The 27749-nt window shown below is 42.4% G+C and overlaps 1 protein-coding gene and 1 long non-coding RNA gene across 19 annotated transcripts in view; one reads left to right on the top strand and one right to left on the bottom strand.

The window, feature by feature from the left end:
* Positions 1-9409, top strand: part of LOC142065702 (uncharacterized) — a 26926-nt gene extending 17517 nt beyond the window's left edge. Inside the window, exon 3 of the long non-coding RNA XR_012663505.1 lies at positions 8808-9409. This is a non-coding gene — a long non-coding RNA (uncharacterized LOC142065702). The remainder of the gene's footprint in view (positions 1-8807) is intronic.
* STRBP (spermatid perinuclear RNA binding protein) overlaps positions 1-27749 on the bottom strand; it is an 87436-nt gene that overhangs the window by 36225 nt on the left and 23462 nt on the right. For 7 of the 18 annotated variants that reach the window (XR_012663504.1, XR_012663503.1, XR_012663502.1 and 4 more), the window contains exons 2-14: positions 26132-26307; positions 22575-22792; positions 18262-18427; positions 15557-15701; positions 9914-10008; positions 9404-9499; positions 8576-8687; positions 7884-7981; positions 7312-7423; positions 6489-6614; positions 5454-5653; positions 2936-3094; positions 659-793 (exon numbers count right to left, since the gene is read on the bottom strand). Coding sequence is in view for 15 of the 18 variants with exons in the window: in XM_075112137.1 (XP_074968238.1) it covers positions 659-793; positions 2936-3094; positions 5454-5653; positions 6489-6614; positions 7312-7423; positions 7884-7981; positions 8576-8687; positions 9404-9499; positions 9914-10008; positions 15557-15701; positions 18262-18427; positions 22575-22792; positions 26132-26134 (1665 nt within the window). In the remaining 3 variants the exon portion in view is untranslated. The remainder of the gene's footprint in view (positions 1-658; positions 794-2935; positions 3095-5453; positions 5654-6488; positions 6615-7311; positions 7424-7883; positions 7982-8575; positions 8688-9403; positions 9500-9913; positions 10009-15556; positions 15702-18261; positions 18428-22574; positions 22793-26131; positions 26308-27749) is intronic. The other 11 variants (XM_075112138.1, XM_075112133.1, XM_075112127.1 and 8 more) reach the window with 6 other exon arrangements.

Below are 27749 nucleotides of genomic sequence, written 5' to 3' on the forward strand. Positions count from 1 at the left end.
GTGATACTGAATTCAGCCAGTATGCTTGAGCTTCTCAACGCATGAACAATACCACTAGGAAACAGGTTTTAGGAATCGTTTGAGGTTCCCCTCATCTTTATCAGTGCCTTAACACCAACCTCTTTGCCTACACCATACATACGCTGTTTAACTGGGATGCTAAAGAGCTTTAGAGCCCAGTGCTACTTCAGAGATAGCACAAGCAGATGAAGAAATCAAATGAGCTTGCCCTCTGCTACAGTCATTCCAAATACCCTTGGGTAAGCTGGCAACAGGAGATCGGAATCGGGCCACTGACATGGGGCTACCAAGTGTGTCTGCAAAATTTGCAAACCAGGTATTTTTGCCAAGCTGTGGATCTTCTACTTCCCTTCTCCTCCTCATGTCAAAACCTGATGCAGTTTGGGGCTGTCACAATCCAGTTTTAATTCTAATTGTATTTTCCTAAAGCATAAAAGACATTCCTTTCCTCAGACATCACAGCAGCAGTAAGAGGTAAGAGTAAGATGTATTCAGATACACCTGAAAACGTCACCACCAGAGACGTGCATTGCAAAAAGCAACATACCAACAAATCTGAACTGCAGCAGCAAGCAGCTCCAAAGACTGACGCACTCTTAATAAACCTACCTACCAACTCTAATTCTGCTTCACTCACCTCCATCACAAAGCGCTTATCATGGCTTCCACCTGTCTCAGAGATGAGCTCGTACTTCAGACCTCTTCTTTTTTCATTGAGCTCCATCACTGGGTTTTTGCCACTTGCTGTGAGTATAGGACCCTGAGTTCTTACCTAGAGAGACATTTATGGTGTTGTGTTAGAGCCTTTATCCCTTCAGAAGGCAGACAAACATCTACAGCACCGCGGCTTACAGCACCACAGGGCCAGCTGCTTCAAGAATGGCAGCCTTATCACTGTGTCAAGCCTCTGCAATAGCTTGTTCTTCCCAACACGCAGGCCTCGGCAGGCTTCCCGGGAGCGGACCTGTATCAAAGATAACACTGCCTTGGCTTCAGCATAACATGCTGTGCTAGAACAGCAGATGGAAAGTGTCTTTGCTAAAGAACGGCAAGGGGGCAAACAATAATGTAAAAGAAGTCACACCCTCTTTATTTCTGTTGGTGAGAGCTACTGTCCTGATGGCCTGGTCTGGTGTCTGCACAGGCTGAGCATTACCCCAGCTGCACTTGGAATTTCAACCTTGAAGGATTCCAAAGCTGAAGCTGAGGCCACGGTGTCAAGTTCCTTGAAATCGAAGGTTTTATCACTGAAGGAGAGATTAGCCTTCCCAACCTTGCACACATCTCTGCTGCTCGATCTAATTACCTCCTGGCACTACTGAGCTCTGACTGAAGAAGTCTCATATCCTGGATCACATGTTTCAGCAGAAATATCTGTAACTGTTTGGAAAGAGGAGGTCTTGGTGCACCAGTGTATCAGCCTGCACTGGAGTGCACTCAGCTACAGATACAAACGACTCACTAATGAAGAAAAAAATTATTAAGGGATCAAAACAATATTTTCCAAAGCAACTTCGTTTTTTGGATAAAGCTCAGGAGTCCTAGTAACAGGACTTGCTCTTTGAAAGTAAAGTGCCTCAAATGTGTAAACATGGAAACCCGAAGTCATGCAGCTTGGGAAATATCTTGGTCACCTTCAAATATTACCCACTTTTGTGATAAAATATAATAAATTTTAAGGGAAAATTAACCGATCCGTTTGATGAGTACAAAATACCCCATTTCCTTTCCCTGGAAATGCCTCGGTGGACTAAATACATAAGTGAATTGAGTTGTCCGTGATTACGTGCTGTCTGGAGATTAAGTGGCTTCCACTTGAAGAAATTAATGTTTTTAACATTGTGGCATGTATTCAGAGAACAGGACGATTACTTATATCTGCACCACACAATGCCTGTAGTCCTGGCAAAAAGCATTAGAATGAAAAAGAAAGCACCGATCTACAACAGTTTATCAGTACAGCCCCCAGAGAACTTGCCACGGAGCTACTGGGCAGACAAATACACAAATTAAAGCTGTTACTCAGTCTTTACACAGGATGCTTCTCTAAAATCCCTGGTGGAAATTATGGACACTGGCCACGGAAATCAGGAAGAGAAGGGTGAAAAGGATGACGCCTAAGCATGAGTTTAAAACCTCCTGGTTTCTCAATGGTGAAAAGAAACAAATAACAGAAATACTTTAAGGAAATATCCAATTAATGTACTACAGACCCACCACAGCTTGATTCCTGGGGACTTTCCGCCGAAGTTACTGAAGTTACTGGAATGTTATCCTTTGAGGAATACTCTATTTCCCACAACTTCAGTGAGAAAACAAGCACAGCATGCTCCTTACAGTGCCTGACTTCAGCCACCACTGCCAAAGTTAGAGTATGTTACACTGAAACTGGAGCATTTTCAGTGCAGCATTTTCTCATCCATTCAATATGCATAGGGGTATTAGGTTTTACATTACTTAACGACTCCTAATGAATTTTTATATTTTCATTGCTCTTCGTGTGTATCAGTTTAAAGACTGCCTCTGTAAGCATACCTTTTTGACAAACCCACTATTACAAAACAGAAATTGTGAAATTTGCATTACCAAAAGGCACCAAACAAGATGGAGCTGTCCCAGTCGTAAGATCATACATAAGCTCACTAGAAGAGACAACACCTGTCTCCAAGAGTTTATGGTCTTATGGTACAAGATGGCCACACACCTTAAACTTGAGGAAAGGAGGCACAAAGATCTGTTATTTGCCCACAGTGACACAAAGCCTACGGCAGATCTGAGACTGAAAACCATCTCTTAATTCCTCATCCACCACCCTACCTGAAACACCATTCTCTTCTGGGGATAGAGAAAAAAAAAACCCCAAACCCAAACCTGACCCCTCTCTATCACTTGTACTTTTTAATGCAATACTCACCTCTAGGGTAGCGGAGGTGTCAGCTGTGGAATTGCCAGTATTATTGCTTGAGATTGAAGACGTTGTTTCATTTTTACCTTCTGTATCTGATTTTTCATCAGAACTCATACACTCCACATCTGCATCAAAACCAGTTGGATACCCCATCGCTTGTAAAACCTACAACAAAGCCATGTGAAATGACCTGTGAAACAGGTAGCAGTACAGCAACGAACACAACGCTGATCACAATACAAAAGAGCGCCCACTGAACGCTTAATAAAGGCAGACTGCTTAGAAATACGCTTTCTCCTGTGTTGCAATGGAGAAAAACACAATAGCAATGGGGGAAATAGTTCCAGGTTTCCAAAAGCAGAATCAACACGAACAGAATTTTAGTCTCAAGGTTAGAAGTTACTCATAAGCATCATTCATCATCTCAAGAATTCTTTGTAAAGTAATAATTAAAATTCAGAAGCGCATTCACTGCATGGCACTGCTTAACAATATGATAAGGAGATCGTTTTACACCCCACTTCCCCCTCTCTGTATTTGGACAGACTGAGAGATTGGCTGTAGGGACAACAAGACAGTCTTACGAGAATTAAAGTATTGTACTTCTACAAGGTGGTGCTTCTGGAGCTTCCTAGGAAACTGCTGGCAACAGCCGGCAGGTACCCAAGTAGTACACAAAACGTGTCCCTGCAGCTGGAGGACTCATAGCCCCTCCCTTGCTTGCATCTTTCAGGAACACTAGAGGGTAGATGCTTCCGAAGCAGGTGTACCAGGAGCAAGTTACTGAGCTGATATGGGAGGTGAAGGAATGCCCGGCCAGCAGAGCAACAAACTCTCTGCGCTAAGCTGTCCTCTTAGTCAGCCACAACACAACCTCCAAGCTTTCTCCATGCTGCTTACAACCAGCAGCTGCACAGCAAATGGAACTTCACTGGCTGAGGTACTATTCACCAGTTCCTTCACAAACATCCTCCCCTAACAAGGCCAGCCTCTCCTTCAGCCAGCCACCTAACCTGCTTGTACGGACGTGTCAGACCTGAGCCCGAAAGAATCTGAAAAGAACCTGAAGCTCCACTGAAAATTTAGTCCCAAAAAGAAAGTTTGCAAAAATCACTTGTGTTTCAACACTGAACTGCGAAGCGCATGGATATCTCCAGGCTCTGCTCCCATACAACCATGGTACATTTGACTGCATTGTTGGGGCTTCTAAATCTTAAAAAGGTCAGATCTAGAAACTGAAATAGTCACATTATTCCCTCTTATAAGTCTGGGAAAGCAGGGCATGGATCTGCCGGGAATAAAAAAAAAAAAAAGAAAGGAAAAAAAGCTACTCTCTACCACACACCCATTTCCTGTTGGCTTGAACCACAGATGTTTTGAAGTGTAGCCCAGGATTCGTATATATGTAAATTTGGAGAATACAGAGCGGGGCAGGCCCCAGCACAGATCTGGCTGACACAGAGAGGTTCAAGGGCAGAGAAGTCACAGCTTTTCAGGGCAAGGTTGTCTTTTTTTTTTTTTTTTTTTTTTTTTTTTAAAACAGCTGCAGGGAGGGAGGCAAAATAAAAAGAATGAGGCAGAAGGTCTGGAAGGACACGCATGCAGAGAGCTACTTTTTTTTCCTGCAGGAACACCACATTCCCTCTGATACTTCTGGACACTTTGAACTTGAAAGCACATGGGACAATGGGATTTTCAAAACTGAAATCAAAGGAAAGCAGAAAGTTGCCAGATGAAGCTTCTGAAAAGGAAATTCTTATTCAAAACAACGAAGCACAGAACGACAGATGGGCTTGTTCCTATCGTAAGTGAGTTCTATTAAAAGAGGTTCTGTTTCACATGAATTGTCTGCAGGAAACTTTCGTTTCTTCCCAGAAACCCAGCAGGCTTGGTCTGTTTTAGCAGTCTGAGCTGTCCTCAGCAGCACAAGGATGTTCATGTTGGGTGTTCCAGTCTGTCGCTGCTTTACAGACCTAAACTCTCCTGTGTAGAGCACCTAGAAGAAGCAACAGTAGGCTGACTGGTGCCTGAATGCTACTAGTCTCTTACTGAAAAATTGTCTGGAGACCAATCATTTATGTACACTATCTATCCCAGTGCGCAAAGGTACTCTCCAGGCAGTGAAGACAGAAAACGAACTCCGCGTTTCCAGCAGCTCACAACACAGGACTGGACAGAGAGAAGAAAGGGGAGAAAGAGGGAGCCACCAACATGCCGTTTCCAAACCAACAGGAGGAAGGAGTAGAGCAAAACAAAACTGAACCCCTCCAGTCCAGAACTTAAACCCCACATTCAATCCACTGTCACATGAGCTGCAGAGCCCTGGGAAGTCCCCCCTCCCCTCCGTTAGTATAGAGCCAGGATGCTCTCTGAACCATGCCCAGCTGTGGGTATGGTACATCGGTGGTAGCTCAACTTTACCCAAATTTTTTTAATTTTGAGGTTGCACATTACTAGTTCTAACTGTATTTCATGCTCTGTGTTCCAAGATCTGGGGTTAGCAGATTACTTTAGGCTGCCTTACCTTCACTGCCACATGGAGCTTGGCTGTTTTCTTAGAAGGTCCCGACGCTTCGTATGTCGTACCATCAACATCTACAGACATTGTGAAGACTGGGGCATGGACTGGACCAGACTGTGACAGCAGCTTATACTGCAGCCCTGGCCTGATTTGGTTCAGCCTCATCAGCGCATTCATGAGATCTATTGCTTTACTATCTAGTACTAGTACAAGATAGTAGAAAGGGGGGCGGGGGAGGAGGGAAAATGAACAAAACAAGATGAACAGAAAAATGAAACAGTTTGCATTTCAGTGCCTTCTGTCTGTATAAAGGAGCAAAACAACTCCTCAGCCTCTCAGAGGTTGAGGATAGCCGTAACGCTGTGAAGTCTTTAACAAGCCATTCCACTTTTGGGTAACAACTATAATTACCCATTTTTTTATACTGTTAACACAATTCTTTTGCAGCTAACTATATCCTTCCTGGCTGCTATAAAAGGAGTAACAAGTTTTACAGGTAGTAAGGAACCAGATCCAGAACTGGCACCAAAGTAGAGCAATGAAAACAGCCCCCAGAACTGACTGGATCCCAGCAACGCTGAGAGACTTCTAGTCTGTGCATACATGCAGTGTCAGTGTTTTGTAAATTAAGCATTTTATTTTTCTTGTGGGAGGTCTTGAGAGACCAACAGCTAGCTCAAGAAGGGGAAGAACGCAAATGTTCACACAGCAAAGTCATGGCAGTATTTTGGAAAAAAAAAAACAACCCACAGTACAGGGACATTATAAATAAAATACCTCAGCTGCTTGGGCAACTTATATTTTCCTGAAACGTGATGGGTAATCCCATTTAAAAATGCAAATCATTCAGTTAGTAAAACACGTCAGGAGAAATTCAGATGCACAGCAAGAGATGTGTTTGACATTCCGAATGTGGGGTGATAGAGACAACATTTTTTGTTCCAAAGACTTTTTTCACACCAACACAGAGAAGCTTTTGAACCACCTCCCACTGTATAATAGATCTTTGAAAACAGAATGGAGAAGTGTTGCACTTACTTTTCCTTAGATTACGCTTCATCTTTTTATTTGGATCTTTATCATCCCCGACACTATCTTCAAACGGTCTCTTAAGAGCAGACGAGCCTGTACCTAGGGTATAAATTTCCTTGTAATATGGATATGCTATTAGAAAAAACAAAATTCCACAGCAGGAGTCTGATTAGTCCCATACGGTTCCTTGCATGTTTATAATGAAAAGAACTCAACCGTCAAAGCTTTTTTATTGCTATACATAAGCCAACATTAGCTTATTGCTCACTGTACTGTGCCATGCAAGATGTCTGTTTCCAATATCACGTGTGATATAAGTAGTGTAGTTCTGCAGTGTTGTTCTTTACAGTTAGGCTTAGGCAAGAACTCTAATAGTATTGTTTTTACAAAAATATACATGGAAATTTATTCTTATTAGATGTATATTGTTTTCTTGAGTAGTATTGAGTAATTCTTATTAAGGACACTCATTATACGCTTTTTGACCAGCCTACGGTCTCTCCTTCCCCAGCATAAGAATCACAAACACTGCTTTTACTCTTCAGACCCAAAGGACTTTGTGCTTAAAGAAAATCATCAGCTATATTCTACCTGTACTGCTGCTCCTGTTGGAACTTCTAGAGAATAGAACTTGCACATTGTCTCCTAACAATGAAATAATTAAAAAAACCCAACCGACCAAAGAAAACCCCCAAAACCAAACCACGCATTTGACACAAAGAAAAGCCTTTACCTTACATTCCCAGCATATAATTCAGGAATTTTACCCATTCTAAATTAACCTAGTTTACTGCCCAACCAGTGATTTTTTTGAGCAAACAATACCTACCTTCTTTGTCAGTTACTGACCAGGAATATTTCTGAAATGATTTATTTGATGGGAGGGGATCCATTTCCAAAACCTTATAGATCTGTCCAAAGGCTGATAATCTGAGGGCGTGCTGTAAGGTGACAGTAGAAATGTAAGTTACATCACAGCACTGCTTTGCCTCGGTTGTCCAAGTTTCTAAATTTTGTAGACACAAATCCACTTTTTCTATGAGAAGACAGCTTCTACGACAGCTACAGAAAACACTGATGTCTAAAAATTTACCACTCATTAATTTCTGTAATACGAAGTGCACATTGACAGGGAGCCTACTCAAGGGCTCTGTGCCATAAGCACCTGAGGTGGGATGCAAGTGGTGCACAGACATCAGAGCACCTTCTGTAAGGATTAGGTTTCATACACATTTAACCTTTGCGCTCAGGAGCTCTCCTTTAATCCTTCCAGGGCAGCACACTGGAAGAACTGTCACGTCTGCCATTAAAATAAGCTATCCTAGCAAAGCATACATGGTATTAAGGAGCTGAAACCCTCAATCTCATAGTATCTAGCTCCTCAGAAGTGGAGTTTTCTACCTGAGCACTGTGTGTAATGGCTTCTTTTTGCTGAACTGTCATATAGGACAAAGCATCTGTTGGCTCCCGTTCACAGGGGTCATGCAGACCAGGGCCTCCTAGAGGGGAAAGAGGCAAAGCAGGTTATTGAGAGTAAACGAGAAGCAATATGAAAATGAGGACTGATGGACACCACAACAGCTAGCCTCTGTCTTCAGCAGAGCAGGAAGCACACCTCTGCTAGTACGGGATTCAAACATCATGCAAAGCAAGCCAACGCCAAGATTTTAGTCCCTTGCAGCAGTGGCCGCAGAACTTGTCGGGGTTAACACTGCACACGTATAATAGTGTGAACTAAAAGCAGTAGGTTTAAACAAACAAATAATTTGGGTAGATATGTGGATTTCAATGAATCTGTAGAAAGCAGATGGTCGTTAAGTCTATTTATTTGCAATGCCTTAATGAAATAGGGGTTAATTTATAAACAAACCTAACATTCCCCATTAACTTCTACTGCATTCAAACAGTTACAACCATGCGACTTCCTTTCTTTTCTTTATTCCTTTTAATTTTAAACAAGAGACCATTTATTTAGCTCTGCTGCAAGTCAGGAATTCAAGACAGGCATTTTTCATCTAATCATACAGCAAAAGCAAAACGTTAAGGCTGTCTGATCACCCTTCTGTGTTCCTGGCGGTACTTTGGCCCCTTACCGGGAAGCAGAATTCCAGACGCCAAACACTCCATCACTCGTCGCAACGCTTCCCCAGCGCCCAAAGGTCTATTACAAGTACCTATAGATTTTTCACATATAAGCTCGAGTGGCTAGAAGACATTAAATTACGATTAGTATGGACACAAGGGTAACGGTAACTGCAGTTAAATATGGAGGGGTAGAGGGGAAGAACATTCACATCAGCTTACTTCATTCTTAATCCACTACAGGTCTAACTGACAGAGACATCCATCCCAGAGGATAGTTCACGGCATGTCTGTTTGTTCCCTGCTCTGAGTCACCTTTTGAGGAAACCAACTGCTCTCCATTAACTGCCCAGGAAGTCTGAAAGGAGGAGCCTTCTAAAGCCAAGTCACCTGAATATTCTCCTCCTCTCAAAGGGCTGTTGGTTCTACATGAGCGAAACGCTGCCTCCACTGAGCTACACAGTGTTCCTCTCCAGGTACGCAGCGCATTTGGCCCTCTGGTAAGAGCAGCACGTTGTGGTAGCAGGATATTTTTGAAAAGCTAAACTTGGAGGCAACAAGTGGGATTCTGTTGCAAATCCATGAGGATGTGTGAGGCCCCACAACATTCTGCCTCCTTCCATGGTATCTGTACATCTTACAGACTGAACAAATACTCGCCTTCTCTTTCCTTCCCATAACCGCTTTTTGACACAGGTAACAGTTAGTGTGGAGTAAAAGGAAGGGGGGTTTCAGGAGGACTTTCACACATTGCACTGCTTTCTCCAATCCAGACACTGCTACAGTTCTCAGGAGATCCAAGACCTGACCTTGTGGCCTTCAACTCCTTCTGTACTTACCCATCCTTTCAGTGGTGCCCATGTGGGGACTCTGTTGCACAAATCCCGCAGAATACGAAGGACAATTACACATGATTTTAGTCCATTTGCCCTGGCCTAAAACAAACAAAATGATTCCAATACACCTGCAAAAACCTGGCCTTCAATTTTGCTTTTCTTTTTAAATGCACAGAGTCCTGGGATAGATTTTTAAATTATTATTACTTAATACTTAATCAGCTTCATGCAAAATAAAAACAGTTACATAAAAGTAAGATACTTCAATTTAGAGAGACACATAAAAAAGGAAGCAAAATGTCAAGATCGCTTTTGTAGCCTCATGACAACTCTAGACCAGCTGGCTGTCTACCTGTCACGTTTGCCCTTGCACAGTACAGCACTCAATTCGGAATTCTAGACCTTCGCGCTATCAGGGACTAGTCAGAAATTAAAGAGGCATTAAAATTAAAACTGTCTCAAATTAAACCTCATAAGGCTACAATAACAACAAGGTAAGAACAAATAGCCAACCTGAAACCATTTGGCGTGCCGCAGAGACGCCAAGGCCTCCAGGCATTTCTGCCTGTCCAATAAGTCCGGAGGATCTTTCATCGCAACATTATCTACTGGTAAAAATGGGATAAAAAGAGACAGATACAATTTGACCAAGGGGTTTCTGTCACAATACAAAAAGAGCGGCAGCATCTCAATGAGATAATAAGACTCCCAGAATTTAAGTGCACTGTGTTATTTAATTTAAACAAGCCATTAAAGGTAGTAAATGTGCACGTGTGCAACAGAAGCAAAGGCATTCACTCCTTGTAAAATAATAGTAATAACAAAGATGGCCACTGCTAGAGACAATCTGGGATCTTATTAAAAATGTAGAACACATTTCAGGGCAGAAAATAGCTGTATAGCACTTTTTTTTCTTTCTGGTTGGGCTGTATTGGGTTTTTTTCCTTTTCTTTCCCTTCTTTGTGACTTTTATTGCAAGTGCACAAAAATGGCACAGAATTTCAAAGAGACAAGCTTCTTTTGACAAGAGGAAGATATTCTTGGGGGGGTGTGGGGGTGGGTGGTGGTGCATAAAAACTTTTAATAGGTAGAAAGTGAAGTTATGTCCATGCAACTGTTGAGAATTCCAAAGAACAACATTAAATAAATTTGAAATATTATTGCATGAACAATACTTGCCAATATAATTCAATGAAAGAAATATATAAGAAATGCTAGTAAGAAATTTTACAGTTTGATTAGTCTTTCATATAACCAGACCATATGAAAGAAGCAAGTTTGGTAACTTCCAGATTATTAGCATATTAGGGAGGTAGTCCCTCTTGTAAAAAGCTTCTCTTCCCAACAGCAACTGAAATCAACAGAGGAAATTCAAAGCAGGATTTGAGAGACAAGACACCAATTAGCTTCTGTGCAGGTTTACACTATTCCCCCCCCCCCCCCCCCCTTTTTTTTTTTATCCAGCATGGAACAAACCGCTTTTAGCAGTCACATCCGATTCTATATCGAGGGCCATTACACATCACTCCTTTCCTCCCTACATTTTTTTTCCCCCTTTCCCTAAGGAGTTACTTGCATCCAGATTCTCTGGGAAGTCTGTACAAATGACAGATTTTGCATATCTGTTAAATCAGGTTAAAAAGACTTTCATTTTTGGATGACAGGAGAAGAACATATTGGAAGAACTAAATGAATCCATTGCTCAACTACAACCTTGAATACATTATTTTCCTATGAATACCCAATTACTTTTTATTTCAAAGTAACTAATTAATTTGGAAATAGAGCCTTTTCATTATTTATAATGGTCAATTCTCCAGATCTTGAGAGACCTGTGCAGGTCTGAATGAAATACAATAGCCATTCCAAACAGAGGGCTATGCTAGATAAGCAAAATCCAGCAAGACGTTTAAAATACGAGGACAAGTTGGGAGAAAAAAAAGTACCATTTATTAGTAACACGTTAAAGTACATTTTCCTGTGTTCCTTTGGAGGGTACTGGTTGCATGTACAATTGTGTCTTTAATGTTAAAGTTGCTTCACCTCCTCTGCCATTCAATGGGAAAGTTACTCTGGTAAAAGCACATTATGTTATGATGGATAAAAGAGCCCAACGCCAAAAAATAAAAAACCCCAGCGTAAAACTGAACAGAAGCAGGTATCTTGTCTGACAGGTCACAGTTGCAGTTCGCACCTGCTGGCGCTGCTGTCAGCAGAAGACCTGAGTGCTATAAGCTTATTTTCTAACCCCAATGAACTTCGCAGCAGATATTTGCATTGTTTCTTACTGCCCTTCTCAACAGTGTTGCAGTATTGAGATTAATCACTCCTCTTGCCTGCTTTCCAAATAAAAGCTGCAAAGTCTCACAGCGTTGGATGCCTACGAGCACAAAAGGTCACTTTGGAGCACAAGATTTGCTTCTAAATTTCCCTTGCAGCTTTGTTATTTTCAGGAGTAATGTTTTGTGGCACACAATTACTGAATGCACATCTCTGGTTCTGTAAGAAAACTTCACTGTGGACAATAGAAATATCTGCTTCAAGCCCACGTATTGTATAAAACAACTACTGTCAATGGATGATCAGAATCTTATTTTAAAACGTTAGAAATGGCAAAGGTGACTGATTGCAAAATCATTCATCTTTTGCAATGAACTGGATCTTTCAACGCCTAGGGGCTTTAACTTCGTAGTGCACAGGCTTTGCAGCCCTTGACAAAGTAAATTAATTTTTCCTTTGAACTACAAAACATAAACAGGATACGTGTCATCTGCCATTCAGGTGAATGAAAAACCTTGTGAGATTTAACTTGTTTCAACAAGTTAGAATCATTCTTTTTCCTACAGGATTAAGGCTATTTCCAAAGTTCTAAATTACAAATATCTTGGAGCATGTTGTCAATTGCAAATTCATTCCTAGTGTCCTGAGCACCTTTCGCAGATGTTGCAGTCAGCCAACTTTTGGGTGCAAGATTCTATTGAACAGAAAGATGAAGAGAACAGGCAGTGAAGAGGGCGAGTGGCTTGCAGCAGGCTCCCTTTCAACACCCTCAGGAGAATGGCATGTTTCTTCATGCTCTGCCAGTCAGGAAAGTGAGACCCGATCAAAATTTTCAGATGTGAGTGCAAAGCTTTACTTTTTTTGTTTGTTTCTTGTGATTTTAACAAGGGCAATGATACAAGAAGTTTAATAAACAGTTAATAATAAAGCCCTGACGTTAGCTCACACTATGCAACACAGACCAATCCTTCGGTAATTCTCTCCCCACTGGCTGTCTATATTCTCATCACACACCAGCCGCCAGCCATACGAGAAGCGTTGTCTTCTCCATAGGGGCAAGGTAATCGTGTGGCTAATGTTGCCCCTTCAAAGGCACTTAGCAACTTTGGGGCATCGCTGGCTGCACCTGCCCGGCCAAGGCAGGAGCAGAGACAGGCTGTTAATGCAGTAGCTGCTCAAGGAGCAAGGTTGATTTCAGCTCCACTTCGGTAAATGAATTTGTTTATTATCACATAAGCTTGTTGTTACTGTACATGCAGTAACAACAAATGATTTGCAAGCAAGGAGGTTCTGGTCTGTAAAGTCCAATTTATAGTTGACGCCACAACTAAAAATTCAGTTTTTTAAGAAGTTTAAATTGTAAACTGATGCAAAGTGCAGGAATTTAGATGCTTGACTTCTCAACTCGACATGAGAAAGCAGAGCTTTATGGATAGCCATTTGTGAGAAACACCGAGATGCACACACACACTGGTCCACTATTTATTTTTGCTCACGAGCAGCAAAAACAAATAGGACAAACACCACATCTTAAACATGAACACTTTTCCAAAGAGGTGGGGACTGAAGAGAAATCCGGGAGTGTTTTTCAATACATTCTGACATCAGGGCATGAAGGCACACACAGCATTCCTACAGAACAAATGGGAGCGCTGATAACGAGGTCCGTTGCGCCTAACCTTGCCGCTTTGGTTAGAGGACAGATTAGTGCTAATCACACCGAACGCTGAAACCTTGGTCAGTTTCGTGCAGGCTCCGCTCCCGGAGCAGCCTCAGGGCCAACCCGCGCCTCCCTCCAGGGCCAAGCCACAGCAGCGCCGGGGCCCCAGTGGCCTGTATCTTACATGGAAGATGAAAGGCAAGTTGACAAGCGTTTTGAGCTCCTTCATTCAAAAGAATGTACGGAATAAACTCAAAACAGTTTTGAAAACTGCACAGGAAGTGTATTGATGGTTGGTTGGCATTGTGCAGGAGTACTGAGAAAACAGGGCAGTACTTTCTTTGGGGATCAAGGTATTTTCACTGGACAGTTTCTCTGAGTATTTTCTCTTGATATTGGACATGAAGCTTTTTTGGTCTGCATCTAAGTGAAAGTGACCTAAATATGGTTGGGAATATTATGGAAAAAAAGTATCCCTCTCCTCTTTCAATTTACTGAGTGACACCTGCATAACATCTCACATACCCTTGGAAAGGAATGTAATAAATGTCTCTGTTCACTTGTGGTGAATCAATGTCAAAGGACCCAGGCTTTAAAACAAGATCCACTACTCTATTAACCACCCTCATCAGCTGTCCAGGAGCGGTAGTGTAACACCACTCTAAGAGGGTTAGTAAAACCACTTTAAATTTTAAAAAAACTAGTACAGAATTTTGAAAATATTTGAGATGCTGAAAACAAAATAGAACACCTACATTTTATATATAGGAAGGCATAAAAATTAAAATCCTCATTCAGTTTGAGATGAACTCAGGCATCCCTGGAGTTTACTGCCACAGCAGCATCGCTTTTTGCGAGAAAATACTTGGAGGGAAGCCTTTGTGCAGAACTGTATCCCCTTGGGAGAAATCCTGGCAAATCCTTTGGCATTAACATTTGTTTTGCGCTTCGTGCTCTTTCTCAAACATGTATCAGCTGCAACTACAGGGCTGATCTCAGCATCTTATGGGAAACTGAAGAACAACTGAAGTAATATGCAATTTATTTTTAATGGTCTTGCAAAAGAGCGTGGTTACTAATTTGAGAGTGAGCAGACATTACAATTAGGAAATCTTTGCCATTCATCTGTTTTGTAAGATTTTTCCGCATCCAACTACTGCCAAAGTGTTACGTTTCGTTTGAAAAGGGATCCTCTTCCTGCCATTGCCTTGAACAAAGACGAAGAGAAACTGACCAACATTTCTCATTGTGTCGGTATTTCATGTGGGAGAAGGGAGGAAGCGGAGGACTTGTGGCAAGTCTAGAAATGGGAAGAGAGTGACAGGGAGTTCCCTAGCCCACACGGGCCCAGCTGCCTCAGTTGTCATGACAGAGAGTGGCCAGTTGGTCAAAGGTCTGACATCATCCAGTGGCAAAGTTTCTAGGGATAGGTTTGGGAAGCGGAAGCAGAAATTACTGACAAGATTTTTAAAAATAAAACAAAGTATGGCTACATTTGCTCTTCTACTTCGCCTGGTTTGTTTCCAACCTCAGTGATACTACCAGTCAGCGCTCCTTCAACAAGGGGCGCGTAACTGTGTTGGAGCCCAGGCAGTTAGGGAGAAGGAAGAGAAAGAAACTAAGTTACAGTTTTCTATATCTATTTTGCTCTAAGGACATGAGGTACAATGTTCAATTCAGAAGCAAAAGTGCTGTCTTATAGCACTGTAACTTCAGCTGTATCCCAGTTAGGAAATTCTTAAAGCTAGAAACATATGCATACGTATCATCAATTAATAAAAACTGAGGGCCAGGACAACATACTTGCGAGCTTGGCAGGAGAGGTTTTTTTAATGTAAAAAGAGAAACAATTTTATGAGTATTTCAAGGTACTACAAACCAATCCCACTTGACTGACTTAATTTGAAAACAAGACTGTGCAGCGCTGGGGTGCTCAAGAATTAACTAGCAAGTCTGAAAGAAAGGAGAACTAAGATCTAATTGTACGTCAAACACCATAGCAATATTGCTTGCAAATGAAAACTATGAAAATTTACATGAAAATTAAGTGGCTGTCATCTTTTTAAGGCACAAATAATGTAACCTATTGCGGCAATAGCCAGTCTAGTTAGTATATGATGCACAATTAAAAACCTACTTCCCAATTAACCCTGTGCTGCACAGTCAGGGCATTTAGATAGAACAGTCTTAAAAACAAGTTAAAATGCTCTGTGTACCTCCTTCCTTCTTCTCTGCTTCATCTCGAATGAGAGGGGATGTAAGTATCACCTTCAAAGTTAGCTTGGGCTCCTTTGTGTTACGAATAATAATAGCTGCCTCATTTACATGCTCCTCCACGAGATACTTCTCTTCTGTAAGTTTCTGAAAGTCACCAAGAAAGATTTCAAGAATCTCCCAATCAACTGAAAAACTGCAGAATCTCTGTACGTGCATATGCCTCTTAACTAATGAGAAGCCTACAAGACACTTCAATAACAAAAGGCCTTGCCTCCCTCATTAAAAACAAACAGAAAATCCCCAGTAACATGCTTAAGAAAAAAGGTTTGCAGCAAATGTAATGAGAATATAAATAGTCCCGCTAGACTATAACTTTTTTTCTAATGAAGACAGAAGCTGACTTTCATAGCTGCTAGTGTGCGAAATACCACCAGCAACTTTTCTTCTTAGTAAGCACACGCTTCTCCAGTAATGCTGCCCATACATGTAAAAGCTCTCCTGTGCAGGATGACCAACACAGCTGTAACTGTCAGTGCAAAAGGATGACAGATTCCAGTGCAGGAGCCGCACCAGCTTGCCTCGTCCATGGACCTGCCACCAAGCGTGACCAAATACACCTTGGCCGTCTCTTACGAACCCCATGACGCTCTTCAGATGCCTTGGCAACAGAGACTTTGCTGCCTCTCCCAATAACATATTCTGGTTCTTAGCCACACGGGTAATTTAGATGATCTGTTTTGCAACAAAATCGTCCCTTGCTACAGTTCCAGTTACTTCTCATCCAACCGTTGGTAGCCATGTGAGACACTGAATCACAGTCCCTTTTAAAAACAACCATTCATATTTGGTCTTGACTTTTTCCAAACCAGATAATTTTAATTACGTGGTTTTCTCAGTGCTCATTCTCACTCATCTGATTTTCTCCAACTTGTCCGTCCACCTCTCACTCCCTTTCCACACAGCACTTGAAGCTGGATGCCAGACCCCACTGTCACCCACATCATTCATTAATGCCAGCCCCAGGAGAGATCCCTGGCAACGCCTGGGAGCCTGACCTTCTGCTCTTGAAGGCACACCAATAAATGAGTGGTTTTTAAATTGTTTTCACTAAACTTTATTTCTTGCTTAGATTTCTTTTGTAGATAATACTACCAACTGCCTTATTTGTTCCATTAACGTGCACCTGAGTTATCTCAAGTGATCTGTATCCGCAGGCCTTTCCAGTAGTCCTCTGGGACCCCCCTCAACCCCCAAAAGCGCAACAATAACCACAGATGGTTCAGGGCCCTAAAGCTATTCCTTGTGTTGTGAGCTCATTTCAGCAAGACCATACAGTTAGAACGCCCTGTTGCAGTCTGCACTCCTCCAGTTCCTTCACTGTTGGGATGAAAACGTTGAAGCATCTGCTCACTACTAGCCTTCAAAGAAGCAAAGCAGATAACATCTCTGGTCCTCATTTGCTCTTTCTGTCCACTAATGGGCCTACAGCTTCCTTTTCCCTCTTCCGATGTGTCCGCAGAACCTCTCGCTGCCTTTTATGCCCATGACAGTTGTAGCTTCTTTCACGAGTCACATCCCTCTTACCTCACGTTCTCCATAATCCCTTCCCTCACAATGCTTCCCTCAGGACCATACCTACTTGTCCCTTGAATTTACTGCAGTCTTCACATCTTTATATTACGTCTGTTCTGCCGTTCTCACTTTCTTGAAGCATATGCTAACTTTCCGTAGCACTTTCAACCCTTCTCATCTTAGGCCTCACTACAAACAAGTAAAATTTACTCTTTACTACTCAATATTTCCTTAGCATTTTCAGCCATGGATAGGGGCACATCTGCAGGCACATTATCTCATTACAAGTCCTTTATGTGAACAAATGAACGGTGAGAACAAACAGCTGTCAAGAATGGTAAAACACATACTGTGTTTATTTCCACAGAGACAAGGCAGAAAAGCAGATTGAGTTTGGACATGGTTTGGAGAGAGGCACTTGTAGTGCAATACTTCAGGGCACAGTGTCTGGGCAACGGTGTGTGTCAGCCTGGAAGCTGGACTGATTACTCAGACTCAGAACTCTGTCAGAAAGGTATTATCCTTAGCTGCTTTAGGGAGACCAATATTAGCCAGAATTGCTGCCTACTGGATGCTAACATCAGAATTAAACAGCCACAAATAAAAAGAATTACAAGCTCACGATGAGCTAAAATGAGCGACCACCTAAAGTGTCTTGTTCTCGCTTCAGAAGTACAGAGGCCTTTCTCTTGGAACAGCCCAAGCAAAGCAAAGCAGCTGCAATGTAGAACTTCAGGTTCAGGCAGGGACAGGGGGCAACAATACAGAGCGATTCACATGCTCGAGCAGGGAAGATTTCTGGGACTGCAGTTGAGCTCATGTTAGTGGTTGGGCCAGAGAGCAACAATCAGCTGGGTTAGTTACCAAATAGAAAGGTTAGCTGCCATCAGAGAACTGACATCACAAGCAGGGATTAGGCAACAACAGGAATAAGATGTTGTGTTTTGTGAATAGCTACTTCCTGTTGCCACAGTGAGCACATCACGTGCCCTACACATCATCCTGGATTCCAAGCATGTGTCTTTGATCTCTATCACTTGTCTTTTTTTCCTGGAACAAATCCCAGCCCTTACCCCAGCGTGCCGTGCAGTGCTGTCAGCCATTGTTAGAGGACTACCCTACATTAACTCACCTGGATTTGAGCTGGGAGATTGTCTTTAACTATACATAACAAGGTCTTTGTGGGTTTTTCTTTGCACATGAGAACCAGCTCCAGATCCATATCATCTTTTATCAGCAAGCCCTTTGCAACCAAGCCAATTCTCATAACACCACACAACGTCCGACCACCTTGATCCCTGGAAATGAAACAATTCGGAGTAATTAAAATGGTATTTTCACACATTGAGAATACTCCTATCATCCTATCACAGTGAGGAGATAAACGGATGGGACGTTTGACTCTGCTAAAGCGGCCTATCGCTGATCAGAAAGTGGAAAGCACAGGCTCCTTTTATGCACTGATTTGCAATTCACACGAAGGCAGAAGTTGCCCAGCTGAAGTCACAAAGCTTCACAAAGCTCCAAAAAACCCAAATTCACTATCTAAAGATCTACCAACAGTAGAATAATTGATCTAGAGGAGCTCTCTGACAGAAATCCTGTTTTCAGAAGTGATCTGAATTGTCTTTTAGTGACACTCCAACTGCAAACATAGCCATGCGCCTTTTCAATATTTCTTTTAGTTGACCCATCCATTCAAACCTTTATCTTCAAAATTATGCTATCAACTTGTGAAGTTTTAGCCCATACTACAAATGGACATTTCAGGGAAGCCTTTAATTTCAGAAAGTCTTCCAGACTCAATTCCTTCAGCAAGTCTTACCACTGAAACCTACAGGAATAAAGGTCTGACTGCTAGTTCTTACTCTCCAGCTAAAGTTTAGGGGAACATTTAAGAGCCACAGCAAACGTAACTTTCAAAGCAGCCTAAGAACACTTCAGTTTTGAATACTGAGAGAAAGACTGCAACAAAAGCCAGTATAGTAGACTAGGATTGCTTAAAACCATTAGGAAGAATGCAAGAAATGCATCTGTGACAGTTCAACACCAGCTATTGCCATACGACATGTCTCACTAGTGGCACTTCACCGTTGCAAAACCCACAGAAAGCATGTAATCAGTAAAGGTGGTAAAGCACCTCAGCCAGAAAGGCAGCATCCCTGCTCACAGCATTCCTACCATCCAAAAAACCCAAACCCCAACCCCAGTCACACTGCGATCGAAGGTCATCACACAGATCCTCAGCTTCACTAGGAAGTATCTTCGTCTAATAATTGTATTGTCTTTATCTATGCATTTTAAATGGAGGGACAGGAACAGGTGCTTCAACAATAGACAGAAGAGAAGAAGGAATGACACAGAGAATGCAGTGGCAACCTCAAACTAATTACTATCCTTGGAATAGCCAGAAGCAAACTAACAAAAAACTGTTACAAAAGTCAACAGCATCTCAACTTCCACCCTGGGACTATGCTACCTGAGCAGGGTCTGGATGCAAATGTGTGAGAAAACATGGAACTCCTCCAGATATGGTTTGTAACTAACACAAAGATATTTTAAATTATATACTCTTCTACAATGTAAGCCCCTTTTAGCTTGTAAAGCTATTAGTAAGATAAGTTGTCCCAAACAAACGCATAAATACAAAAAGCAAGGCCACCCAACTGCCTCAAAAGCATTTACTGCAGGCTTGGGTCTTCAAAAAAAGCACCCTTTTAAAAATTATTTTTTAAGAATCCATTCTGCACCTGCTTTACCCAATCAGAAGACACCTAAAAACATCACCAGCAATGCTAGGAAGTCAAAGACTACACAGCATGCTGCAACACTGCATGTCAGGAAAGACTGTTCTTGAGCGAAACACTGAGCTTAAATACCTTCCTTGAGGAGATGACAAAACTTAATTGTCCATCTGTGGAGAAGCGGCCCATTGATCCACTGCAATTATTCTCTGGTGTCAATACAACCAGACTGTCTTAAACCAATTTATACGTTAATTCATGTAAAAATATTCATGATCGTAAGTGGTTTTCTATTTCTGTTTGAATCTATTTCACACCAAAATGTGACACATCGTAGCTCGGCCTTACACAAAAGTGCCAGTGATCAGACTCGTGTCTGTTAAATATTGATTAGGAACACAGAAAGCCACGGGCATCAAAATGAGGGGCCACTTGCGCATTTACTTTTCCAAGGCTGTCATACAGTGGTCTTCATGCTGCGGAACAGTTCCTGTGTGGCTCAGTGTATTCTGAGTAGGTGGTGCTGCATTTAAACTTCATGCAGAGCAAGCAGTTTCTTTCAACAGCTCCCAAGCCCACAACCTTATCTTAGAGATAATCAAAGACGAGCTTAAATGTTAAGAAAGAAACCTGTGGAAAAACACTGCCAATACTTGAGGAATTTTCTGTAGAATCCACAACACTTGGGAAACCAGATCAAGCCACCAATGCTTCTTGCTCCTCTCAGCCATACAGATCTCCTCAGTTAATACAGCATGTCTTGTTTCTAAACTGATGTACACCCAGGGAAGTGCAGCAAGGCTTCGTCCCTTGTTTCCTCAAAGCTACTCTAAAAATCTATGAGAGACTTGGAAATAACTAAGAACCCCATTATTATGGTAGAATAGGAAGCAATATTTCACTTCTGAATTTCCAGACATATGTAATTATGCATTTAGAAATAACTGATAAATACAATGGTAAGCACTGCTTCTTTCACACTAAGTCAGTAAACTATATTTTCTGTTTAAAAACTGATACAGGCTTCCTCCAGTACCTGCACTGTACTCCAGAAGCACACAGTACGCAGGCTATACTTCCACCATTCCAAAATGCAATCTTAACATATATATTATTTACCAGAACACCAAAAATTACAAAAGACTTCACAACAAGCCTTTCACCACCACAAAAGGTGTCAGAAAACATAACAAAAACATATGAAAAAGAATACACTTCCTTCATCAGTTTTAATATCAGAACTTACTGGGCAAAGCCCAGACTTTCTTAATATTCCATGCATCATCGGAAAGGAAACAGAGTCCTTTGGCTACATCTCCAGTGCAGGTTATGCTACAGATGTGACCAGATTAAGTCCCAAGAAGCTCAGTGGAAAAGTACCACATCACACGAGAACTGGAAGTTGGGTTTTTCAAGTAATGACAAATTGGCTGTTGGTCTCCCGGTGCTTCACTTCCCCCTGTGTAATCTGGAGAGACGCTTACCGGAGTTGGAGAGCGTGTGAAACAGATTACGCAGAAAGTGCCGAAGGGCCAGAAGCACCCAAGCTAAAGAGGTTTACAGTAAGAAACTCAAAAAAACCCAAAAAGCCAGTTCTTCCTGCTGTTTCTTCTACTACTAGAGTTATGCTAGAAAAACAAATTTTGGCACCATGTCAGGGAGCAGACTGGGACAGACAAATGTTTCACTCAGTAGAGGACTATATAATTGTGCTGGTTTTGGCTGGGGTAGAGTTAATTTCCTCCACAGCAGCCAGTGTGGGGCTGTGGTTTGGATCTGTGCTGGGAACAGCGCTGATAACCCAGGGGTGGTTTCGCTCCTGCTGAGCGGGGCTTGCACAGAGCCAAGGCCTTTCCTGCCCCTCAGCCCACCCCAGCAGCGAGGGGCTGGGGGGCACAAGGGGCTGGGGGGGGACACGGCCGGGACAGTGACCCCAGGGATGTCCCACACCACACGGTGTCATGCTCAGCACACGGAGCTGGGGAGGGAGGAGGAAGGGGGGACGCTCGGGGCGATGGCGTTTGCCTTCCCCAGGCACCGTTAGGCGTGATGGAGCCCTGCTTCCCTGGAGATGGCTGAGCACCCCCTGCCGCGGGGAGGGGTGAAGGAATCCCTTGCTTTGCTTTGCCTGGGTGCGCGGCTTTTGCTTTACCTGTTAAACTGTCTTGATCTCAACCCACGAGTTTTCTCACTTTTGCCCTTCTGATTCTCTCCCCCGTCCCACTGTGAGGGGAGCGAGCGAGCGGCTGCGTGGGGCTGAGCTGCCGGCTAGGGTTAAACCGCTACAGTTATAGAAGGTAATGGATCCTTAGAAAAGTCAGTTTGCTGGCTAAACAATAGAAAGTTTATAAAAATCTTTGTGTCTCTTAAACTGAAGGAGCAAGCTGCATGGCTGTGGATTTGCATTCGTGTGTTACAGGGACATAAATTCACTTATAATTGCTGAAAAGCTTGTCTGCTAAATGCAACTTCACAACACCACAGTAAAAGAAATAATGAAAGAGAGCAACTGCTGCCCACAATGAGCTTATTGCTATTCCCTGCACTTGCCCGACACGCTCCCACCTCAAAAAGTCCAAATACATCCACTTCCTCCTATGAACATTCACATGCATCAGAATCAAGTAACACTACGACTCTTGCTTAGAAGGAGTCCATTCAGAGCAGTACAGAAACACATTATGAGGCTCAACTCACTCACTTGGCATTGCTTTCTGCAGCTTCCTCCTTTGCTTCCACATCACCCTCACATTTCGTAGACTTGTTCTTTTCATCCATCCAGTCAGAGACATGTTTAAGGGCACATTCTACTGTTGATACCATGTTCTGGACAGCTTCAAGTTCCTCTGGAGATGGATAAATGGTTGAATGTTTCACCATAACATGGCGGTCATCATTAGCAAAAGATCGGATAGATCTCTGTTATGAAGTGGGAAACAGGGGGGGGAAAAAAGAACAAAGTTATTGGATTATCAATAGAAGGACATTGCCTGAAGGGAATCCTCCCTGACAGATGTATGAGGATGGTTTATGATGACCATTGCTTATAGTCTTGCAGGAGTGATTTCTTATTTTTATTTAAATAAATTTTAAAAAAAAAAAAAGAAACCAAACACCAGCTGGTAAAACACGTAAGACCTGGGGTGGGTTTTATGGCACCTAATATTTGATGCCTAAATTCAACTCTTTAGAACCCTTTTATTCACTACTAGGAGGAACAGGCACATGTGGTGCACAGCGCACGTTTACATCTACCAGGCACATCTGGAGTGGAGTTTATGGTTATGTCTACTTTAGGATGAGATAAATTATACTTTAGAGGTTCATTTCCCCACCCACATATGACTACAGAAGTCTAGACTTCTATATCAGATTAGCTGCTACAGCCATCTAAAAATTAAGCAAGTTGATTTTCATCTTTTGCCTGGTATGTCCTTCGTAAGCAGAAGTTGTGCCACTGCGTGCACTAGTCACAACTCAGCCAGAGGAAGGACTTAGGTACAGGACTAGACAAATCTCCGTTCTCCCACATACACCGATGGTGAATACAAAATAGGGTCAAGACCCAAAGTATGCATTACTCTGTTTGCAATGGCTAGAAATGGCATTTCTACATCTTCTCCTTTTATAATGTCCCCCCTCATTTGCTTTTTTCTCATTTTCATTGGTTTTCTCACTTCTCCCTGCCATCCCCTCAAGCTTCTCTGAGAAGAGAGCATGGTCCGGCTGGCTAAGTATAAGGTTAGAGCGCTGAAACAGGGGACCAAAAAAATCCCTGAGTTTCATTCCCAGCTTTGCAGCAGACAATCTAGGATCTTGGGCAACTCATTTCACTGTTAGGTGCCTCTGACTCCCCTCATCCTCTGACTAGCTTATTTAGACTAAGCTTTCAAAGTCAGTGAGAAATCACTTAGGTCCTGATCTTGCCTGAAGGACCTATGTCTTGTGGAGATACAAGCTGTGAGCAATAGTACTGAAAGAAAGGGGTTCCCTACCCTGGAATACTTGCAGGAATGGAGTAGTTCCGGAATTTCAGCAACCTTTGTTGGATTGCATCAACCTTCAGCAGCTGGAGAGCTCAGAGCAAAGAAATGCCGGGGGTCCTTATCCCGAGAGAGAACCTCATTTCAAGGTAGGGAAATTTAGGACATTAAGCATTCCAAGGGGAGAGCAGACTGAGCAAAGCATGTGCAGAGGAAGACAGAGAAGGGGAAGGTTCCTATTTTGTAAAAGGCATTTACACTCTCCAAATACAACTTTGCATATTCCAAAAGCAGTGAGTGCAGCTGCCTCTCCTCAATTTATGCTAGAGACAGGGGCAACACACCCTAGAACAAGATAATTAAATAGCCATTCCCTTATGGTTTTGTTACTGCTGCAGATGAAGTCATAGGCAATATATATGACCACGAGAGGCTTTGCAAACTGCACAGGGACTTACAAAGGCATGAATGAAGATGAGGATAGAGATAAGCTGGTAAGACAAGACTGAAATAATTTCTTAAAAAATTGAAAGAATAGGAAGAGGTTAGAGTGCTAATTAAAAAAGTTTGCAGTGAAACACTAACTCCTGAGCAATACTCTTGAGGAAGGTAAACTTAAGCAGCTGGGTAACTCACACTAGGAAGCTACGGTTTGTCACATGCTCTCCAGATGAGACTTGTTTGATCTAAACAGTGACCCGGACCAGGTGCCATCACAGCACAGACCTCTGGCAAGAGCAGCTCTAAGTTTTACTCTCTACAGACACATCAGTCACTGCTGATTCCAGAACTTGGGATCATCAAGCAAAAATCTCTGCTCCTCCTACACATTAAATACCTTAACTAGGTTTCATTTTCACCCCTACTTCATGGGTTTGTAACAGTACGCACTCTTAGGGACAAAAAGGGCCTTTGGAGGATGTCAAAGTCCTCTGGGTTGAATCCGTAAGGAACCGGTCATCATTTCCTGGCTCACTGCATCTACTAGGTCCCTTCCCTCGAAAGTCGACGTCACATCATTCCTTTCCTAACTCTTGTGCTCCTACCCAGATGCACAACTCAGGCAAAGACACTCATCATTTGGGGTCTGGTATTATCCCCAGTACGTTCATAGGTTGCAAAATGCTTCCAGGAGGTCCCTCTGGTGGCTTGGCCGCAACACAGATACATACAGGAAGAAGCTGCAGTTCAACAGTGACAGCTGACAAGCTGGATTTATTAAGTCACCCCCACCACCTCTTATCTCATGAAATATCAATTAGGAAAAACATTCAAACAGGAATAAATTAGTAACTCCTAAATGAGAAGACATTTGTTTTCTTTCCTAATGAAGAGGGACTGAAAAGATCAATTCTTCTACGCAATTTAGGCCAAAATTAATAGCAAAACAGGACACTATTTAAAATACAATATATTGACAACTCTGATTTATCAAGTGTTTTTCCTCCATTTGTGCTCTGCAACAGGTAAAAGTCTCGTCTTAGGTGTTGTTTTTTTTTAATATATATATATAGTGTAGCAGTCAGATGCACTAATATTAGAGAAATGTATTTAAAATTTCGTGCACTTATTCTCATTTCCATTCTCTCACTAATAACCTTAGAGGAGTTAAAAATATACAAATATGCTTAATCTGCTCTCCACAGATATTTTTCAGGAACTGGGTAGGTTGATTGCCATTGTGCAAACACACTTTCAGAACCTTACCATCGCATTACTTCATACTTGCACAGCTTTACAAATTCAGTATCTCAGGCGTTCCCGATTTGCAACCAATACCAGGCAGATTAGATATAACTCCTCACTCAATGTACGCCAAGGATATTTGGCTGCACACGTTTCATCTACACAATTAACAAAGAGTGCATAGAACCCCACTCAATCACACGCACGCAAATATGAATAATCAGCACTTGCTTTTGTGAGGAAGAGGTGGAAGGGGAATATCAGCATTTGGTTATGCAATCTGCAAGTTCAAGGTCACCCATGCTGTTCGCTACAGCTTGCTAATGCCAGTTTTATTAGACTACCTTATGAGCATCCCCCTTCGTTCATATTTAATAATTCATGTAACGCAGGCTCACAGGACAACTCTCTGGTTTTAAGAGGCTGACAATATATCAAACCTCATTTGCTTTGCTCAAAGCGTGCAGTACCATCTCTAATTTAGTGCAAGGTCAGAAAATCCCCGTACTCTGTTTGTTTCAGGCCCCATGCAAGGCTGTCAGCAGAGAATATTTTTAATGCAACCCTATGAAAGATGACAAATACCTACCATGGTTTGTTAGTGTTTCAGCTCTCTCTCCCTCCCTTTCTCCTTTTCCCTCCTCCTCGGTGTCTTTGCTAAGCACTGTTTTGCCTGACAGAACCTCTTCATAAGCCTCTCAGTCCCTTGACAGCTCAAGAGTTCATGCAGCCAAGATGCTCTGGGAGTCACTTTCTGCAATTCACCTGCAAAAACAGAGAAACAACTTGAAGCCAGGAGAAACGGCATGTTAATTCCAATAAGTGTTTGATGCAGCACATTAAGTCAAGCCACTGATTAAAGCAAGCAGGCTTCAAAACGGGAAGGCAGTCACTGAACCATTTATTCCTGAACAACAAGCAGATGCCACTGTGGAAAGCAACTTTGTGTGATGTGCCCACACGTATGTGACGACTTTCCCATGCCAGTTAGAGCTTATCTCAGCATGGTTTGTCAGCCACCTGGCAACCTAAGCTTCTGATACGAGGGAGACAGGAATCCAACATCTCAAATATGGTTTATAGGAAACCAGCTCAAGAAGTATCTGTTTTTATGTCGCATGCGCATTAGGAATCAAACGCACTACATTTAATTATCAAAAAGTAATTATCTGTTGAAATCCCCAGTGCAGCCCTCGATCCTGCATGTGTCAGATGCTGCACAAGAAGTAAGATTTCCAGTGGCAATGACTGAAAGTTGTTATTCCAAAGAAGACAAGCGCATTATAACAAACTGAAGATGTAAGGCTTGTGAGAACATTCAGCTGAAATCATCCACACCGCCTTTTCTGCCCTTGCACTGCTTTTCACAGCATACAACATCTAGAAGATCCTGCAAGAGCAGCCTTCTTGTACTAAACCAGGCAACAAACCCCAGCACTGGCAGCATAAGGAACTGCAAATAAATGCTCTGTAAGGCAAGGGAAGAATAACAGAGGAGGTAATGGGAGAGAGGAAAGCATAAGCTCATTGCATAGCAAGACACTCCAGTCCTTGCAGAAAATTCCTGTTTTCTTTCCACTGCACATATTGTTGCACCAGCTTTTCAGCAACATTTTGAAGCAACTGGAAACCCAGTAAATTTCTGCAGACTGACACACACGCTCAGATGCTTTTCTTTGCTCCTGTATGTCAGTCCTTCTTCTCTAGCAATAGGTTGCACATTGTCAGAGAATCCTGACATTGTTAGAGATTAAAAGCATGTTCGGCAACAGCAGAGGGATAGGCGAGATGACTTGAAAGCCCTGTAGATGATTAAACCTCAGGGGTGTGACAGGGAATAATTAAAATATTGCATCCCATAGAGATTTGAACATGTCAAGGGAAAGGCAACAACAAATCCTGCTTTGCTATTTTCCTAGTTAAGAAGAAATGAAGCACGTTTACAGGACCAATAGCTTTGGCAGCAAGTGCCTAATAGTTGTATCTCACACCACTGAATCTGGGGTGTAGAACTGGGTAAAACAAAAAGCAGCCACACAAGAATACTGTGCAGGAGCCCATCTGCTCCAGCAGCTAAAGGCTGCCAAGGAAGAAACCCAAGAGAGTTAAATGCAATCGCTAAAAATACTGAAAACCCTGAAGGACCTCACTTCTTATCACAAAGGCTACATATCCTACCAAGGTATATTAAGACTACCAAATTGCTT

Source organism: Phalacrocorax aristotelis, chromosome 17 (assembly GCF_949628215.1).
Source record: "Phalacrocorax aristotelis chromosome 17, bGulAri2.1, whole genome shotgun sequence".
Classification (NCBI taxonomy): Eukaryota; Metazoa; Chordata; class Aves; order Suliformes; family Phalacrocoracidae; genus Phalacrocorax; species Phalacrocorax aristotelis.